General features: G+C 40.6%; 1 protein-coding gene across 4 annotated transcripts in view; it reads right to left on the bottom strand.

Moving 5' to 3' along the window:
• TAMM41 (TAM41 mitochondrial translocator assembly and maintenance homolog) overlaps positions 1-21,334 on the bottom strand; it is a 55,634-nt gene that overhangs the window by 10,131 nt on the left and 24,169 nt on the right. For all 4 annotated transcript variants that reach the window (XM_045025595.1, XM_045025592.1, XM_045025593.1 and 1 more), the window contains exons 3-7: positions 19,782-19,874; positions 13,600-13,750; positions 9,743-9,888; positions 7,918-8,083; positions 6,097-6,159 (exon numbers count right to left, since the gene is read on the bottom strand). In XM_045025595.1, coding sequence (XP_044881530.1) covers positions 6,097-6,159; positions 7,918-8,083; positions 9,743-9,888; positions 13,600-13,750; positions 19,782-19,874 — 619 coding nt within the window. The remainder of the gene's footprint in view (positions 1-6,096; positions 6,160-7,917; positions 8,084-9,742; positions 9,889-13,599; positions 13,751-19,781; positions 19,875-21,334) is intronic.

The raw sequence follows: 21,334 nt of genomic DNA, 5'->3' as shown, positions 1-21,334 counted from the left end.
AGAACCCCTACCTCAGTTCAGTGCACAAGATGGATGGTTTTCTGGGGATGAATCCAGGCTGTGTAGTGAAAGAAACTCTTGTCTGTAGGACCCCTGCCCTTTGCTGCAGAATTTGGAAGGGGTGCAATGAGTTAGAGGATTGTAGGAAGATACAGGAGTCTCAAGGTTTAGGCAGTTGAATACCATCCTTGAGAATTGAATTCTACTTCTATGTTGCCACAGAGTTCCTGTGTGATGGCACTTAAGCTAAAATTTTCGTAAGTGGCCTTGAATTGGACATTCCAGACAGTGAGGAGGAACACAAGTTGAGACACCTGGTGTCAGATATGCAGAAGTGCTTAGTGCTCACAACTGCAACTGAAGTTGACTGAAGCTTTGCTCAAACCTATAAAGTGCTATAAAAATGCTAAGTATTCTGGAAATACAGGCTCTCGAGTTAGGCACCCAAAATTAGGAAACACAACACTTTTGGCCTTCCTCCCTTTCTGCCTCCATTCTGAAGCTGTAAAAAGGGAATACCACGACCTCATCTCCAAGGGATGTTATAAAGATAAAGTAATTGTGAAGCACAAAGATAATGTGGTGAGAACACCACAGAAACAAATGCCCAGGAGGAATTAATAATTTTGTATGCAGTGCAGGTTTTGGCCTGGAGCTACACACTGCATGAAGATACAAAGAAAAACTGAGTAACTACACACTCACTGAATGATGCAGGGGTCCTGTGGGGGGAAAAAATCCAGCTGCAACCTTAATTGGAATTTCCTGACTTTTGATGCTTATCTTTGCAACCTTAGCATTCTTTTAACTTTTTTTAATTTAATTTCCTATATGCCTTTAATAAACAAACAAAAATTATCATGTGGAACCACACTGGCCCCAACTTGGGTCAGCAGCAGGGTTCAGACCTTTACATCCATACCACTTGAGCTCATGGAGTAACTGAGAGGATAACAGCCTACTCCTGCTATGTGGACCATCTCTAGAAGGGGATGATACACCTTGCCAGTGGGTTTGATAACTATTTGCAAACAGGAGAGGAATGCAGAGGCTCATGATTCCTGGGTTTATTTTCAGGTTCTGGAAGGGAGTAGCTGTAATGGTCACTTATCCTTTTGCCCCTATGTCCCCCAGCTTCTGCCCTCCTCCCCCTATGCTTCTATCCAACCCTACCTCCTTCAAACACCCCAGGCTCCTGCCTCCCTCCCTCTCTGCTTCTATACACTTGCCCACCCTTCTCCCTCTCTGCTACCTCCCAACCTCTGGCTCCAGCAACCCCCTGCTCCTATTCTTCCCATTCCTCCCCACCCCTCTGCATTTAAATCAAGTAGCTTCCTCACTGCCTGGGCAAAGGTAGGAGGAGCTCTGAAAGCACAAGAGAGTCTCTCTACCTCAGTCGCTGCAGCCCCAAGATGGAGCAGGCTCAGTGCAGACTTCCCAAGCATTTAGAAGTCTCCATTAAGCATGTGCAAATGGACATTTTATAGAGGTTCATAACTTGGCAAATTTGGTAGAATCTTCCTGGGGAGGGCAAAAGGCAAATCCCTGACCCCACTGCAACCCCCTCTGATAAATTTCAAGTCTCTGGATCAATGCATGGTAGTGCTAGAGCCTCGCAACTCAGTGGCTGAAATAATTTTTGTAAAAGGGTTAAAAAACAACCTATTTTCCCTCAGAAATGGCTGAACCACTGAAGCTGAAACCTTTCCAATACTGTCGCCTAAGACAGACACCCAACCTGGGAGATTTCAGCCCCAACAGTTAAACTTTGGCAATCATAAGCCAGTGAAAACAGGGTCTTCCATTAGGAAATGTCACACAACTGTAGCTATACAGGCAGCTCTTCCAGCTCTGCCTACAAGAAGAAGAAAAGGATTCTGCACTTCTTCCATATTGCAACATGGTTTAGAAAAGCTGCTCAGAAGCAGACTTTGCAGAGATACACCACTTTTTCTGATACATGCTTTTTATAGAAGGGCAGGTTTGAGACCTCAAATTGTTCTATTCACTCTGATGTTAAAATTAACAATGACCACACCTCAAGATGTGTGGCTTTGGTAGGCATCCAGAAGTTCAGATCCTTATCCAAACTTCCCAAGGTCTGGAGGGCTCATCTCTGCACACTTTAAGGCAGGCCAGTAATCCTAATAAATCAATCCTATTTTGGTGCTTCTGCTTTTGGCAAGAACTAGGTAAGAGGTGTATGAAAAAGGGGAGGGAAGAAGAAAAGAGAAGCAAACCTTTCAAGACTCACTGGGGTTTGGGTTTGGTTCAAGTTTGAGGCAAAGTTTCATGCTCATTTTTATTTGGCCTGAACTAGCACACCCAACCCTTCGTTTCCAAAAGTAACATGGAAATGTGGAGAGGGTTACCAACTTTTTCAGGGATAAATGTAATCCCACATGACTGGCTAGTTAAAAAGCAAAAATGTTGTTTATGGTAAGGTACTAAGTTAATAATACTGTGTATCTAGGCACAAAACCAACATTAGAGAAGAAGGTGAGAAAACAGATCTCAAGATGGCTCCTGATGGCTGTAAGTCTGTGAGCTATCTATAAAACATATGCAGGCATACAAAGCAGAAAGCATTACAGAGACAACAAGTCTTCATAATGTGTTTTTAGGGTCCCAAGACACAGGTAGCCACATCACAGAAATCCCTGTAAGTAGCCTGCTGAATAGGCATGGAGAAAGAACCACCAATGGACTGTCCGAGGTGGGTCCTTTCAGGTGAGAGTTTAGATTGAGATGGCCAACCTGTGGCTCCGGAGCCACATGCAGCTCTTCAGAAGTTATTATGCAGCTCCTTGTATAGGCAACGACTCCAGGGCTGGAGCTACAGGCGCCAACTTTCTAGTGTGCCAGGGAGTGCTCACTACTCAACCCTTGGCTCTGCCACAGGCCTTGCCCCCACTCCACTACTTCATGCCCCCTCCCCCTCCCCTGCCATGCCCTCGCTCCTCCCACTCCCCCCGCCCAGAGCCTCCTGCATGCCAAGAAACAGCTAATCCGGAGGTGCAGGGAGGGAGGGGGAGGCATTGATCAGCAGGGCTGTCGGTGGGCAGGAGGCGATGGGAGCGGCGGGGGAGAGGGAGGGGTTGTAGATACTCAGGTGGTGCAATGGGGGGAGGAAGCCTGCACTGCCGTCCGTGGCTCATACTATAGCAGTTTGTATACGAACAGTCTCATTCTCCCAGGCAGTCACCTAACTTTCACAAGCACTGAACTCAGAGACATTTTTGAAGGTTTAAAAAACAATATTTTGCACTTCTATAGCACCTGCTATCTGTGGATCTCAATGTACTTTATGAAGATGAATGGATCAAATGCTACATGAAGTAGCTAAATGTTACCCTTACTTTTACAGAAAGGCAAATTGAAACACAGAAGGGTTAGGTGACTTGCTCTAAAAATCACACTGGAAGCCTATATCAGAGGCAGGAATTAAACTTCAGATCTTTCAACTCCTATTCCCCAGCTTCAACCTCAAGCCCATCTTTCCTTAGCTTCAGATGCATTTCCTTCTTTTGACATATTTGAACTTCACAAGCCAGTTTTTTACATCTAAAAATACTACTGTATTAATCAGTAGTGTGTGCGTGTGTGTGAAAGAGTGAGACACACACCGTGTGCGAGAGAGAGACAGACACATACCATGTGCGCATGAGACGCGCATTGCCCCTTTAAGTATGCTGACCCAACTCTAAGCACACTGCCTTTTTAAGTAGATCAGCAAGTTGAGACAGCAGCTGCTGCCATCAAGCTCCCTCTGTCCTGAGCCCTGCCGTGCCCCCCTCCCTGCTCTGTGGAGATGGGGTACAGGAGCGGGAGAAGGGGAACACCCTGACATTAGCACCTCTTCCCCCCACCCCCACAGCAAGCAAGAGGCTCCCAGGAGCACCTCCAAGGCAGAGGGCAGGAGCAGCACACAGCTGTGGGGGTAGGGACAGTGGAACTGCCCAGCAATTGATAGCCTGCTGGGCCGCTGCCAAAGAGGGAGCTTAGGTGAACTGATAGGGGGGCTGCCGGTCCACCCTGCTTCCAAGCCCCCACCAGCTAGCTCCAACAGGCTGCTCTTCCTGCAAGCAGTGGACAAAGCAGGCAGCTGCCAAACAACCAGGGGCGGCTCTAGGAATTTGGCCGCCCCAAGCACGGCAGCATGCCGCAGGGGGCGCGCTGCCAGTTGCCGGTCCCCCGGCTCCGGGGGACCTCTTGTAGATGTGCCAGCGGAGGGTCCGCTGGTCCCGCGGCATCCGCAGGCATGCCTGCGGGAGGTCCACCCGAGCCGCGGGACCAGCGGACCCTCCGTAGGCATGACTGCGGAAGGTCCGCCGGAGCCGCCTGCCGCCCTCCCGGCAAAATGCCGCCCCAAGCGCGTGCTTGGCGCGCTGGGGTCTGGAGCCAGCCCTGCAAACAACGTTATAAGACAGCACTGAGCAACTTTAAACGAGCAACATAACAATGACTGATCAGCAACATAATGAAACAATGTTAACTGAGATGAGGATAAGTGAGGAGTTACTGTATAACTGGACTGTAAAACATCATGATTTAAAAAAACAAAACACATCAATCTACACAGTACAATCATCCCTATTATATAATTATTTTAGCCAAAATAAGATAGTAATGGTCCTGAACACTGCAAAGCACATTGCTTTTAGACAGGCAACAGGCATAACATTTGGAATAGCCACAAGATTGATGTTCCCTAAAAGTGGGGGGCCACAGGTACCCGAACCATGCCCCCCACCCCATCCCTTCTCCCCAAGGTCCCACTCCACCTCTTCCCCTTTTACGACTGGTAAAAATTGATTGGGCTATGGCCCCCTGGCTCCCCCTGTTCCAGCGCCCCTGAGTCAAGATGGATAACAGCTCTGGAAAGTCAATCCTTCACTGTGTGGTATGGAGAATAACTTCTTAAACCATAAACATCATAATTTTTATATGATCTACATTTGGAAGGTAGGGGACATTTATGTGAGCTACAACCTGCATCTAGTCACCGCTTTGCGCAATGTAAGGATTTTTCTTGAAGTGAAATTTAGAGAAAGTTCCAATGTGCCGACCAGTGACCCTGGCTTATTGAGGGCCCAACTCACCCTACTACTTTGATGACTCAGTAACAGCTTAGGCTCTAATATATTTCACTCTAAATTAGCTGTGAGGTAAATAGTTTTTTAAACTGGAAGACTCAGAACATCTTCATATTAGATCCACTGTAGGAGGCAGACAGGTAGCACATCAGGATGGGGTATCCAACTATCGAGACGGTGATGGGTTTTTTTCGATGAAGGAGGAAATGTCACCCAATCTTCATGTGTTCCCCCACAGCCAATCAATTATTTTCCCTCAATCTGCTCGTCTTTCCCAGCCCAATGTATATCTTTTTAATTTGAATATTAAACAGAGTTAAGCCTTTTCTCATGTGGCTTTTATCAGTGAACTCCTTTTCTAAGACAGTTCACTTATTTTTTTTCTCCTTTAAGAACATGAAAGTATTGGTCTCTTAACTGAGGCTCACCAGCTATAGAACAGTTTTGCCTACTGAGTGGATCTAATGCTGGTTTCTGTCAGAGGGATTGGTCAGAAACATGATATGGCAAGATATTTATTTTACATGTAGTCTGAAACTTCTGTCAGTAAATGCTTAGCTTAGTATCATTTTTAGGGAAAAAATTCTAGTCTCTGGTCTACATTGCAAATCTCTACACTCATTCTGCTCTCCCCGCATGTGTAGAAATCCTGAGGGAATTCTAAAGGAATTTTACTCCTTATGGGAGTTCACAAGAAGAGCAGAGTATCGGTACAAATTAGCCAAGTGCCCTACAGAGCAGAACTCTAAAGTAATATATTTTTTAATATCACAACCCCACCACACCCCGTTTCAGATTCCCTTTGTCTTTTTATGATTTCCCAATAATTATAGAAAATAGAGAGGCGATTACTAGTGAAAGTTTCCAGTGGCTTCTCTCTGTTTCCCAAGACCAAAAAGTCTATAATTTTAACTCCTGTAACAGAGAGAGCTTGAGGTCTTAAAATTTGTACTTTCTGAAACCAAAAGACCCATTTGTATATAATGGCAGATGTCCTTACCAGCTGTTAGTATGGTTTTAGAACTCTGTATTAGACTGGAAGATCTCACAATTCCTGAAATGCCTGTGTATAGAGAAGAGATATAAACACACAGATGTTATCCATCTTAGTCTTAAAAAAGAGTTTAAAAAAAATCACAAGTTAAATATTTTTCCAGTTATACAATAAAGCATCCTGGAAGTAAAACTTACAATTATCTTAACAAAAACTTTCTATTTTGCTTTGTCATGCTCATTCAAGAATTTGTTCCAAATGCTCTTTTAAAATTTTGTATATAACATGGTATTGTTTATATGGAAAAACAATATTGAAGACTTGGTAGTAATTAATAGAGTTTGATTCCTTTAATTCAATCTTCCCCATTTTATTTATGTACCCAGTTGCCCAGTCATGAGTGGTTCAATCAATCATGTTTCCTCAGCATGCACAGTTTCAGCAGGGCTTTGTCATTTCATATTTCACTGCCCGGGCTTGTTAAAGAATTGAACAAACTATTTCAATATGAAATTGTGTTTTCACATTCTGTTTTACCCTCTTTCCCCTGTCCTGTGTCAGTCTTATCTATTTAGATTATAAACTCTTTGGGGAAAGGCCTGTCTACTTCTGTCTTTTGACACAGTGCAAAGCACAATGGAGCTTCATCCTTGGTTAGTCCTTAGACACTGCTGTAAAAAAATACAATTAAGAATAATAGTGGCTGTAAAAATACTTTCAAAATTGTTTATCCATTTTAAAACATCACTTAACTTGTATTATGCAAGTATACTGTCTAAATTATAATGCACACTTATTTGTGTGAACTTTTGTGCACAACACAGCCTTTGTACACTATCTCACACACTGAAGAATGTAGAAGAGTATGTGTCTCAATTATAATGTTTCTATCTTCATGTGCGTTATTGTGCTGCATTACAAAGTAAGAAGTGAATTTTTTTTAGAACTGCATAATTTTTTTAGAACTGTTTTTATTAAAACTGCATAATTAATTTTTTTTCCTTGATTGGAGAAATATGTAGGGAAATACCTGTGCATAAAGAAGAGAAATAATCACAGCTCTGACAGACTCACTATGTGGTCCTGTATAAATCACAACTATGCCTGTTTCATTATTTTCTATGTCACAGTGTTGCAGCAAGGATTAGTTAGTGCTTGTCAAGTACTCAGAAGGTGTAAAGAGCTGTAAAAATGCTAAATATTTTCATCTATCTACAGAAGAACAGCATTGATGGCAACAGCACAAGCGTCTATACATTAACCTGCTAACATGACTCAACAGTTCTTTTTTGCCCAAAGTTTGATGTCTCTGCCAAGACATCCCAAATATGTGCTAATTATAATGTGAGGATTTTGCAGTTTGTTGGAGTTATTCTTCCAAATTCAAATGAACTGAGTAGCACAATACATATTTGCATACCACTAACGCTCAATATTTGATTGAAACTATGCATTTCTTCTCACAGGCAAGATAGTCCTCTCAGGCAACCAGAAAATTAAATGTTCTAATTCAACCAAGTTCCTGTTTAAAATGATTTCTTTTAGGATTTGAAATGAGTACTTTATATTTTTCTGTTAATTTGGACAAGTGGAAATTGATATACAAACATGAAGATTTTTGAGAACGTGTTTGCATCTAGTGTATCCTAAAATTAAGCATTTGGGTACAATGTAACATCTCAGAATTGTAATTTCTCTCTTCTGCCTCTACTCCTCTAAACTGATGGGCTGGATTCTCTTAAGCTGTTTCCATGTAGTATAATAAAACTAATTCTTAAATATATCACTTCCAATCAGAGACTGCCTCTCATGCATCCACAGACCTACCCTGATGTACCACTAATCCACAGTCAGGGTCATGGGCCACTTTCAGTAAAACCTCTTCCACATCTCTGTTCTTCCCAGGAGGGTCCACAAAAGAAGTTATCTTTTGTTGAAGAGTCCTCGGCAAAGCCATTAGCTGCATGAATTGACCTTCTGGACTTTTATCGATCTGAACATTACAAATACAAAAACCAAGGAAAACTGTGAACTCAGTCACATGTAATAAAGATGGTTAACACAAAATCCACACATTTCCAAAATGAGCACCGATGGGTTTTGGCTATCTTTGGTCCCTACTAAAGCTGTGTTGATCATAAAGCTACAAAGTTGCATATATATATATGCAGAAAGATAATACAGTCTATTACATGTGCACATACACAGAGTCATGGGCAACAGAAGTGAGAGCTGCTTTTCCCACGGCTTTTCCAGAGCATAATCTCAACCATTACCTTGAAAGACAACCTAAGCGCAAGATTGAATTTTTAGGTAGCCATCCACTTTGCACATGCTATCTTGCTGATAGTGCAAGCAAGTTAAGAACACAATTGCATATATGCATTTTTAATTTATTCAAATTACTCTTAAATAAAATAAATGCAGAAAACAAAGAAAACAAATATAGTCTCAACGACCATGGAACTGTGCTGAATATTCCATGTGCTGAATATGTTCAAGCATTGAGCAAAATTATTTGTGTCATATATAGGGATTCTCACTATTTTACAATTAGTTTTCCTTAAAACTGTTTGAAAAATCTCTCTCTCATCTGCATTAAACTTTGCATCATGTCTGGTTTATGTAACTTGAAGGAAATGTTTTGGTCAACACCCTTTGCTCAACATTTTTCAGTTTTTTTTATTTCTGAACTTACTAGTAAGTCTTTTTGTAAAAAAAAAAAATCTCTCATCCCAAATAAAAGATTCCATTCTTCAAAGCAACAGTTCACTTAAAATATTTATTCCATTGCAAAGTTCCTCCGTGCACTGAACTGAGAGGAGGTAACTGTTACTGGTCTGCAACTTATGGTTTTGATTGCTATATTTCAACAATCTTTAGAATGTACACAAGAACGTGCACACTAAGGCTGACTGAACAGAGTGTCCTGAGAGGACAAGAAAACACACCCTGGTGTTGTGATGTAAGTCCACAATCACCTGCAACATGGGATGAGGGGTAATTCAAAAGGGCCAGCATTTTCATCTGGTACTTTCTGCTCTGATGATGCACTTTCAAGCCAAAGTGTTATTCTTGGTCATCCACTTCCTACAGGACCTTCTCAGGCTACCTGAATTCCAGGGATGGACACCTGGAGTATGGGCTACGGTGGGATGATGCCAGGACTCACTTTGGGTTTGGTTCATTGAACTGTGTGGCTAGAACTCAAACTTCTTTGGATTCACTGAAACCTAGGCTAATTTGGTTGCAGATAGTAATACCTATAAGCTATTTATTGTCCAATTCTTTGTTGAAAACCACTTGTTTTTGGCCATCACACTCCATAATCTGCTGCTTCTGAATGGCAGTCATCAAGCCATCTGTTTTAAACCAGCCTCCTTCCCCTTGCCAAGACTCCCTCATTCAGCAGCAATACCCAATGAGAGGTTGAACAGCAGCTTACTGTGCATGAGAGCTAAACCTCGTTCTTATAGATTGGTATTTGTGTCAAGTCTGCTAATTGCTGGAAGTAGTTTAACAGAAATATAATAAATGTAAATGAGAAAAAACAGAGAAATTCACACTGGTGCATTGTGCGATTCCTGATCTCTGTTTAAGTAATAAAGCAATTCCACTTGTGGGTTTAAAATGTACAATGTAAACCATTTACCTCTAGCCTGCCCAGCTGGTGCTTATACACCACTTGAGGGCACTCCTGTAATATGTTACTGTAGAGCTTCTGAAAATGGGGCACATTCGGTTTCACTATGTTTAGCACCTTTGACCTGTCTTCTCCAATTATCATTCTGAAATCACCTAAACCAAAGAAAGAAAAATAGTTTGACAAAAAAATCAGAAACAGAGAATACAAAGCCATGGAACCCACAGGGGATTAACAAGGCATAGAATTAGATACCAATCATCTGAAGCTGTTTATGCTCTAATTATTGCAAAGCCACATGCACTCCTCAATGAAGATTGTCTTCTAATAATGAAGTACTTTCCAACACCTGCCAGCTCAAGGAGAATAGCCTAGAGATGGCATCTGGTTCACACCATACTGTGCTTCCACTAGCCCACTGTGCTGACATTTTTACTTAATTAAAAAAAAACAAAAACAACACACCACACCACTAAGTCAATCCCATCTCTCTAAGATGGTTGAAAAGCCCAAATCCTTAACAAATGAAGTTCTTAGCACTCACATGACAATCTTAACAGACAGCCAAGTGTAAAATTATACTGAGTAGTGCTGGTGCTTTAGATCCTAAGATAAGCACTTTAAAAATACCAGAGGAAGAGAGCAAATGCTTTGCACAGAAGTCAATGGCAAGTGTATGCATGTATCTGAGGGCTGAATTTGGACCATAGTCAGCATCACATGACTAGTGTCACATTTCTCTAGGAATGAAATGCTTTGTAACAAAGAGTCCTGTGGCACCTTATAGACTAACAGACGTATTGGAGCATGAGCTTTCATGGGTGAATACTTGAAGTGGGTATTCACCCACGAAAGCTCATGCTCCAATATGTCTGTTAGTCTTTAAGGTGTCACAGGACTCTTTGCTGCTTTTACAGATCCAGACTAACACGGCTACCCCTCTGATACGTGCTTTGTAACATACTTTAACACAACACAGGACTGAATATCTGTATTTTACTATCTGTAATTTACACTTTTACTCATTTCCATCACTCCCCAATTTCCTTTTTCAATACATACGGGATAGTCAATCCGTGTAGTTCCTAATCCAATCAATGGGTTTCAATGCATAGCAAACCCATTTGGCCAGCTCTGCAGCTCCTTCTCCCCTCTTCCTGCTGCTTCTAATCATCACATCCTTCTTGTCTCTTGTCCTCCCCCTCCTCCATTTACAGCAGGATAAATTTTTCTCCTGCTACATCCATGAGGTGCAAAGTTCTGGGCTTCTCTCTTGGTAGGCCCTGCTGCTCCACATGCCCACTGGCCATGCGTGCTCACTGACCCTCACACCCACCCCTCTTGCTCCCAACTCCCAGCCCTGCACACTGATTCATCTTTCAGCTACCATTTTTCTCTTCTATCCTCCTCTCAGAAATAAAGACACTAGTAAGTATATCATAGACATGGTAATTTTTCTACCTGTAGGCAACATTTCATGCCTTTGTGATCATAACCACTAACATATATATATATTCTCACCTGCTTTGATCAAACATTTGCCTTGCCCCCTAACCCCACTGCTCTTTTTCACAGGAAAGACTCTTCTGTTAAGCACTACACACCACTTCTTAGTTCTTTCTACTGCAAGACTGACATTACTTGTAATCTGGAAGAGCCTAGAGCAGTGGCTCTCAGTCTTTCTGGACTACTATATCCCTTTCAGGAGTCTGATTTGCCTTCTACACCTCCAAGTTTCACCTCACTTAAAAACTACTTGCTTACAAAATCAGATATAAAAATACAAAAAAAGTGTCACAGCACACTTACTGAAAAACTGCTTACTTTCTCTTCTTACTATACAATTATAAAATAAATCAATTGGAATATAAATATTATACTTAAATGTCAGTGTATAGTATATTGAGCAGTATAAACAAGTCATTGTCTGTATGAAATTTTAGTTTGTACTGACTTCACTAGTGCTTTTTATGTAGCTTGTTGTAAAACTAGGTAGATATCTAGATGAGTTCATGTACCCCGTGGAAGACCTCTGTGTACCCTCAGGGGTACACGTACCCTGGTTAAGAATCTCTGGCCTAGAGGGTCCAATCAGGAACAGCCTCATCATACTGCACTCAGTCTCCAAAACAACCATCCAGGAGACAGAACTCACTCTGATTTGAATTAATGCACAGCTAATAGTATTATGTGAACAACAAAACCTTGAATCAATTTTTGTTTCCCCACACTTAAGAGCTGAATACTGCAAGGCAGCAATTTGGTTTTATTATTTAGTTTAATGGATACTGTGCTCTCCTTAGCCTGTTCTCCCACAGCCTCCAAAGAAATCGTCCAAGTAAACGGCTCTAGCTGAGAGCAAAACAAAGCTCTGTCATGCCAAGCACAGAAGAACTTACAATCACTGTCTGCCCAAGATGCAGTGTGTTTCAGCGGTTTAAAAAGTAACTCCATAAAGCTCATGAACAACTTTATTTTGTAAAGAAATACAAAATATCAGTGTCAAATATACCATGTAAGTTACTGGTTGTCTCAAGGGGATTGAGCAGGCAATATATAAAAAGAGTTTGATCTACTGGGATTGTGAAAACAGTCAAGATTTAGTAAAATAGCAACAAAGCAAATGCTGTCCATAAACACCTCATCAACACTCACCTATTTTCTCAAACATCCCAAAATTGGAATGTTACCACTTCAAATTTTATTCAGGCAGTAAAGCCAGTTCCAAATGTTTTTAGTCAAATAATTCATCTCCCACTTTTGTATTAACTGTGTCGTTACTTGCGATAGTCAAGAATTATCCTGACCAGTTGTGGTCAGTGCAAATCTCACAGCACTTTTCAGAGGAGAGACAGTCAGATTCCAACTGGGGTGATTATGTAACCCACTAGTAAGTGTGCCTAGCTAAAACACCCTTTACCATTTCACTTAGATACGGTATCCTTTTTTTACTTTGTGATGGTTCAATGCATAACACTTTTCACCCCAGAGGACGCTGCATTTCAGTGGTGAGTGAAGTGATTCATATATAACTTGCGGAGTGCTTTGAAGTATTTTAAATTAAAACTTCTATTATGAATAAACTCTTCTCTATTCCATTCTTCCAAAATATTAGAAGATTGCAAGAGGGAATATAAAATTATGAGGATGGATTGTTTTAAAAACTGATAACTGCGAACTTGAACAGGATTTCCATAATTAAAATGGCAACTACATTTTTAGGAAAAGCTTTTGATAAAAAATAAGTCGCAGAAGAATTTGATCACAAAACATAATATTTGATGAACAATAAATCTCATTAGCATCTGTCAGAATACTGACTAGATAGACCTTACACAGTGGAGAAGGGCACCAAGTGTATTTCCAGGACTTTGAAATATTAAGAATATTAAGTATGTTGAGATAGCCCACAGTAACATAAGAACAAGCTCATGCCCTTATTATCTACAGGCACAAACTAAATTCTCAAGTGTGTTTTCAAGGTCTCCTGAAACACAGCAACCATCACTCAGCCTTACCTAAAGGGCATCCCAGTATCTCCTTTGGAACCAAACTCTCATGAAGTTACCGGAGCATGAAATATTGTAGGCACAATGCAGTATGGTGGAACCTTGTTCCAGTTGAAATTGATAGCAAAACTCACACTGCATTCAAATGCAGGATCAGACCTTACATTTGTTGAGCTAAGGAAGGCTGTGTATGATTAGTCACAGCCTCACTGAGCCACTTCTATTCTGGAGTTTACCATATATTAGACTTCCTATTATTTGTGATATTATCTGTGCAGTATTACATCTCAAACTATAAAGTATGACGTCCTATCAAAGACTTTTTTCTCAAGAGAAGCTTTAAATGCATATACTAACCACAGTAGGAGAGTCCTGCAATCTGCATATAGAGGTCTTCTTCAGAGAAACTTTCTGGCAACATGAGAAAGGCTGCTGTGACTGCACTCTTCAGATTGCTAAGTAGGGCAGCCTGCAGCTTGCCATTTTCATTCTGTGTCAGTATTTTCACCTGAAAAAAAAATCAAAGTATTTGGGAGCAGGATTTCATCAGGAAAATACCATTGAAGACAGATCAAGAATTATTACTCAATCCAGTGTGTAAAAATAAACTACATTTATTTAAAATCATTCACATCATTATGATGTAATTAAGCCTAGAGAGTGTTCATTTTCTATGTAGATGTTCCCTTTTCAGTACTAGTAGCCTATAGTTACAAGACAGCAATGAGTGAAAGCTATTAGCTCTTCTCTTGCTCCTACAGAGCTCTTTGCCTTCCCTTCTTTTAGAAACAAATCCTGGGGTTAATCAAAATAGCAATTCTGAGTGAGTGTTAAAAAGACACATCTGATGAGGAAACAAGAAGTGACAGAACACCCACTAGACTAATGTGAGAGAGAAGAAAGGAGTGAATGACATGATAAGAGTGGAGCTCTCTCCCTGGTAACCAGGAAACTCATTCTCCCTTAATCCTTAACAGGCTCCTTTGCAGTTTCTTTGGTCATCTACCATATGATGGATTAGGAAATCCATGAAGTAGAACTTTACACAAATTAGTTCTCCTCTTAGGGCTTGTCTTCACTACTGGGGTAAGTCGACCTAAGTTACACTACTTCAGCTACGTGAATAACGACAGGAGACATTCTCCGGTTGATTTCCCTTAGTCTTCTTGGAGAGCTGGAGTACCAGGGTCGACCGGGGAGAGCTCTGCCATCGATTTAGCGGGTCTTCACTAGATAGAGTGATCATCAGATAGAGATTAATGGGAGAGTCACACATTCAAGCAGTGTGGAACACAGAAGTCGAGTACATCTATACACCTCTGAGAGAAGTTTGCTCTTCCAAGGCAAAGCAGTGTTGTTTCAATTGATTTGACTTAACTATAGACCCTAACACTCTGAACAGAAAACGCATGTATTGGGACATAGGAGGCTGGTTGTTAGCAAGATAAAACAAATCTTAATACAGAACCTTATGTCAACAAAGCTACTTTGGGCTACCAGAGAATAAACCGCTCCTTCAGAAGAAGACTATTCCCTAAAGAATACTTTCTTACTGTGGGTTCTTGTCCTTGGTAAATGCTCCTGTTTCTGTCAGGCAATGCTGAATTGCTTTGCTTATAAGAAACAGATTTTCTAACAAGTGTGGGTGCTCTTGCAAAGCTACATGCATATTTGCAATGCGTGACTATGGATACAAGTCCCACTGAAGTTAATGAGACTGTATGCCCAAGTTACTTAGGTGCTTTTGAAAATCCCACCTTGTGTCCACAAAAACCTGTCATTGGAGTGTACAATTTAGCAGCTAAACATCTATGTGCTTATTTGCCATAACTCTGGTTTGTTTAAAGAAAAGTGGAGTACTAACTCCATGATTGGCGCACTGTGCATTTTTGAAAACACAGGCATAATGCTATCCCAAATATGGTACAAAGAAATCCAAGGCTGCCTCCACCTTAATCACCTGTTTCTAATGGAACTTCCATATGATTTAAGAGTGAAAAAGTAAGTATGAAAAAGACCAGCTAAAATCAGATTCTGTAAATGAAACTAACAAAGGAATCATCCAGTTACAATATTTAATGCCTTATGTAGTTAGGACATGGACAAAGAAAGGCCTGACAAACAGATTCCTATGTCTGAAACTTCACTTTAAAAACAGGGTTGAAATCAGAATGAAGTCCTGATATACTATGGCAAATGTGACAGCATATGATTTTCTTATTTTCCCCTGCATTTGAAATGTGAAGTAAAATCTAGACAATTGTTTTGAGGGTAAACTGGTTCACAGAAGTTTAAGACAAATGTTTTTTATTTACTGTGCTTAATACTTTAGAGATATTGGCTTTACAAGCAAGTATTTTAGGGGATTCTTCCTCTCCCACAAACTACTGTATTTTTTCCTAATATTAAAATTGACCTCAAAAGACAATGATGAAGTGTTAGACTACACTGGAAGAGTTGCTGGTGAGCCTAAAATGAATCTGAAAACATTTACTTTTGCAAACTGTTCAAGACCTAATGCAAGGAAAGACTAATAAGGAAATAAGCAAAAAGAAAAAAAACCCAACATCTTCAAACAGAAAGGGCACGATAAACACCATTATGAACACGAAGCTAATATTAGATAGATCAACTGTTTCTGTAGAAATGCATGCTACTTTGAGGGTTAAATCTATGAGCTGAGTTTGCTTGTTACTGTAGGTTTTTTCTATATATATACACACACTCAGTGACATTGCAATATATATATACACACGTAACATGGAAATGCTCAATGTCAGAATGATACTTAATGAAGCCTTTTTTTCCATCCATCTCTCAGAAAATTCACTGAAATGCCACTTGTTCTAAGTAAAGTTATCTGGTTAGGTAGTACCGGAATTTTTTTTTTAAAAAAAAATCTAGTATAATTACTTAAAGAAAACAAGCCAGTTATGAAGAAACTAGTATTGTGTTTATCTGTTTCTTCAACATACAGCTAAATGGGAACTTGGCTAAACAACACGATATGTTGTATTCAGAGTGAAAAGCCAATAGAGTCTTGAGATACAGCCAAAGAGGCCTGGGTAAGAGAATCAGCATTTCTAAATAGTCATTTGTACCCTACTGGAGATGTCCTTATTTGAACTTAATGGATATCATTAACACTACAGTAAGAACATTCAGTTGAGGCAACTTCTTATTTGTAAGAAAAAATACTTGTAGCAAGAGTCAAGCCAAAAAAGGTTCAAGCCACAGCAAATGCTTATGAACACAGATATGAAAAGGTTGGGTAGTTCTGAATCAATAAAGGCAACATCCTTACAGCACAACACTAGAAACATGTTATTCTTTCGCAAAATTTCCCCCTCTACGAGAGAGGGGATGGGGAAGTCCATAAAAATAGTTTAAGTCAAGATTAATATGCCACCAGCCATGTGTCCAGAGCACTTGCTTTTGACATGCTACTTTGCATCCAATGCTGATCTTGTAATGTAAACACTCCAGGTTACTGTATCACCAACACATTTAGAAGTCAAAAGAGCATCCTTATTATACATGTTTACAGATAAAACAAAATTTCACTACAGTTGTTTTTAAAAGTTTGTATCAAAAGATCAACAGCAGAAGTGAAACTGTGACCAGTAAGAACAACCTAAAATGTGAAGCCTACAAAGAGTCCGAGCAAAGGTTTTTGCTTGGAACTTCTCTAAGTAACATTGTATAAAATTCCTGGTTCCTATTAAGTAGCATATAACCTTGCAGCTTTTAGTTCTGGACCTGGATGGGTATGGAAAGCAAAGATGGTTTGAGGTTTCAATGAGTATAGCTCAAACTTGAGCAAAGGAGCAAACCCTGAAGTCCTTACTCAGCCAAAACTCCCCATAGCTTAATGGGAAGGACTCACACCAATAATTTCTTCCACCTATCAAGCACATATGCTTGAAAGGCTATTTCTCATGGAAGGGCCTAAACATCAAGTGTCTAACGCCATTGTGATGATTGGTGGTGGAGGTACAAATTTATCCTAATTGCAAGTTCAACTGTAAAAAAAGTGAAAGTTCCAAAATGACACAATAGCCTATACACAACAAATGGTGATGGGAGAAGGTATGAAAGGGAGAACAAAGACTGAATTAGTTCAAAAAGGCCTACTAATATAACTCAAAGAGGGTGTTAACATCATGCCTGGTAAACAAGAGAAGTGTGGGACTGGAAATCAGTGAATCAAAATTAATGTGACAGAAATTAGGCCTAATTGGTGTACAAAATAATGAGGGGATGGACTATTCCCATCACTCCCATTTGGGGTCCTCAAAAAGAGACTGGTGCGGGGCGGAGGGGGGGGAGCTGGCTACCACGATGATGGCTGACCGAAAGAAGGGGAAGAAATGACCTTCATTATCACGACTGCCACCCCCATCATCTCCTAGGACCCCAGGATCCAGTGTGACAATATTGTGCCTTCATTATCCTGATCCTAAGACATGTCCTGAGCAGACCGGGCCAAGAGAGGACCCAGTTGACCAGCTCTACTGGCTCCATCTGAATCCCAACCACCACCCAGGATGAGAGGCTGTCACAATCCCTACACCACATATGTTTTTTCCTTCCCCACTTTAATTTTCTCTTTTTCCTTATTTCTGTCTTCTGTTTAATTAGAGTCTGGCTAAGCCAGTCAAGACTGTATATTTTGCAACACTGCCGTACACCTGTGACAAAAAGGAGGCAGCTAAAAGCAATGCCCTAAACAGCACAATGCTGATGCAAGTTTGCCAGGTCACAGAGTGGCTGATAACACTGTGCCAGTGTTTTTCCAGCAGTGATGCAGCAAATGAGAGTCAACACCAAAGACAGAGGCTGAAGTTTTCATCTTTGCTGTTCTTTTCTCCCCACTCATGTGCATGTCTTATTTTGTCTTCCAGAAAATACTATAATGGCAGCAGCAGCAACAGCTCTAGCCCATCTCAACTACCTTCTTCTCTTTTCCCCAAAAACAACAGTTAACACTATTTTTAATATTACCTAAAAGACTGTCAAAAACGGGGGTTTCTTTCCAAAAACTCTCTTCTGCTAAAGGAAAAGGGAACAAGAGATGTTATTAAAATGAAAGACTTACTTAATATTTTATATTTCAAATATTTGAACAGTTTTTCTTTATCTTCAATAAAAAAGTTTAAAAGGATGTTTAATGTTGTTTGCGCCATGGTACTGAGGTGACTGTATACCAAACCCCGAACCTTCTTTTAAACTGTTTAATGTTGGACAGTGACAGGGTCACACTAACACCTTTGACTCTTCGGTATCTACATTCCATCTAAATTAATACAACTCCACCTTCCATTATGAGCGTACAACTCCCACTGAAGTCAAAGGGGATGCAGAAAATGAGGCTTGCACATGATAGAAAGGCAGCATATCTCAGAAAGCAGTAGCGAAAATAAATCAAAATGAAAATAAACTTTTTTTTTTGATAGTTGAAGTTATTTGGAAATTCAGAGATCCCCTTTCAGATTTTTTTTCAATGTACTACGTGTCTGGAGATTCAGACTATGCTTAAGTATATACTCCAGCATATTACATGGAAGACTCCTTACCTCTCTCCAGTTATTTACGCAAAAAGGAGAGGAAGAATTCAGCAACTGAGCTGAAATATTCCCCTTTTAATTGCTACCTTAAAACTGATTTTTGTATTATTATAATCAGCTCCAAATATTACAAGTTTTCTCCCATTTAACTTATATCTGCTGCCATCTAGAGGTCTGAAAGAACATTTGAAGCATACAGACATTTAAAAGTTTCAGAGTGGTAGCCGTGTTAGTCTGTATCAGCAAAAACAATGAGAAGTCCTTGTGGCACCTTAGAGACTAAAATATATTTGGGCATAAGCTTTTGTGGGCCCACGAAAGCTTGTGCCCAAATAAATTTGTTAGTCTCTAAGGTGCCACAAGGACTCCTCATTTAAAAGTGTGTATCAAACTTTTCATGACACTGACCTGAAGACAGACTGTCCAAGCATCTCTGATGCATCAGTTTGTATCATTGAACAAAGGTATTATAAGACAACAATGAACTAGATAATACCTGTACAACAAAGCAGTTTTCATCCTGAAAGGTGTCAAAGTGCTTAACGTTTTTTGAACTAACTAATAATTTCAGCTACTCCTGAAATGGATCAGTCCCTGGGTAGGAATGTGGCAGCTTTTTAAAAGCACACAATCCTACATAACAGTTCAGATTACGAATACCGTATCTAATGGCAGAGGGGTTAAATATAAATAGAATTCAGTTACTCAAAATGTAATCTGGTCAAGAGACTCGGGTTAATATCCCTAGTTTTAGGTGCAATGATATGGGACACTGAATACTCTCTTTTTCTCCCTATCAAAAGACTGGACTTCTAGTGGAACTGGCTCCTTGCAGGAACATTTGCTCATTAGTGGCTCAAAGAACCTGACCAACTAAAATCATCTACTTTCTGCCTCATTTGATCATCTTCCATCTCTGTAGTTTCCTGTGTTTCAAAAACACAAGCCAGCTGAACAGAATAAGATAGTTACCGGCTTTTGCAGACGTCCGGCAACATAGAGAGTTTTCCAGTGAAACAGATCTTCAATCAGGGCATCGGTGCCAATTACGCCATATTTTATCATCTGAAAAAAAAAAAAAGAGGGTCTCACATAATTGTTTGTTACACACTGTCTGCATTAGGTAAAAATGTCTGGTAAAAAAAAAGTCTAATTCACAGAAATGTAAATCTCTTAAGAAAAATGTTAACACAAATATTAACAGTTTACTGGTTAGAGAACTAAACAAAAATATCACACTAACAGTTGCCAACCCTACAGGACTGTCCTGGAGTCTCCAGGAATTAAAGATTAACCTTTAATTAATGATTGTCATATGACGAAACCTTCAGAAATACATTCAACCAGAGTTGGCAACCCTTGTAGAACTCTACCTTCCAAGTTTTCTTTCCAGTGGATCCTAACACAAAAAGACCCTTTACTGACACTCCAGACAATGCACTGAAATGGGCATGGACATCACACTATTCTCTCTCACTCAGATGATCTCTTCAAATCATGGTTGAGATGCATTGCTCAGTCATAATTAAAAACATGCCATTTATTCTGTGATTCTGCAAATAATTCACTTGATTCTTTCATTACATTTACATACAGTACCTAGCACAACAAGACCCCAATCCCTGAAGGAAGTGTCTAGTTGGTACTGCAATGCAAATAAATAGATTATTACAAAGTGCCTTTTATTTTTTATTTGAAGGGGAAAGCGCCGCTTCTCTCCAGCCACTCGCTGCGCGGCTGCCCCTGCTTCTCCTGAGTCCTCCAGCCTGTGCTCGCAGGGCCGCACTCCTAAAGGGGCTTTAGAGCTGCAGCCCCTAAAACCCCTGCGTTCTGGGTGGCCCTGCCTGCCGGCGGGGGGGAGGGGGATGGTCAGCTCCCAGAATTGTGGCCATGGAGGCGGTGCTGCACTGAGCAGAGCCACCTGCACACCCCCTGCACCAAACAGGAGCTGCTCCAGGGCACCTCCTCCTGCCCCAGCCCTGAGCCTCCTCCCGCACCCTCACCCTGAGTGCCCTCCCACATCCTAACTCCCTCTCAGACCCCGCACCCCACCCTGAGCACCCTCCTGCACCCTAACTCCCTCCCAGACCCCGCACCCCACCCTGAGCGCCCTCCTGCACCCTAACTCCCTCCCAGACCCTGCACCCCCAGCCCTGGTAAGCTGGGGCACCTCCCACTACAGTACAGTACTGTGCAGTATATAATGCCTTTTGTCTGCCCCCAAAAAATTTCCTTGGAACCTAACCCCCTGCATTTACATTAAATCTTATTGGAAAATTGGATTCGTTTAACATCATTTCACTTAACGTTGTAGTTATGTTCCTGAAAAATTCAACTTTAAGTGAGGAGTTACTGTACTGATCTTAGTACTAAGTGATTAGAAGAGTTATACACTTAATTGGCAACATTTTGTACAAAGTGGCAAATCAGTATGAAAACCTCTTGGTATTCGACAGTGACATTAATGATAATGAACTCTTTCAGTACGCATGTAAATGTAATGGGCAGTTCCAATGGAATTTCAT

The sequence above is a fragment of the Mauremys mutica genome, chromosome 7, assembly GCF_020497125.1.
Source record: "Mauremys mutica isolate MM-2020 ecotype Southern chromosome 7, ASM2049712v1, whole genome shotgun sequence".
Taxonomy (NCBI): domain Eukaryota; kingdom Metazoa; phylum Chordata; order Testudines; family Geoemydidae; genus Mauremys; species Mauremys mutica.
Note: the sequence above shows the minus strand (reverse complement) of the source record. Positions and strands in the feature narration are given on the sequence as shown.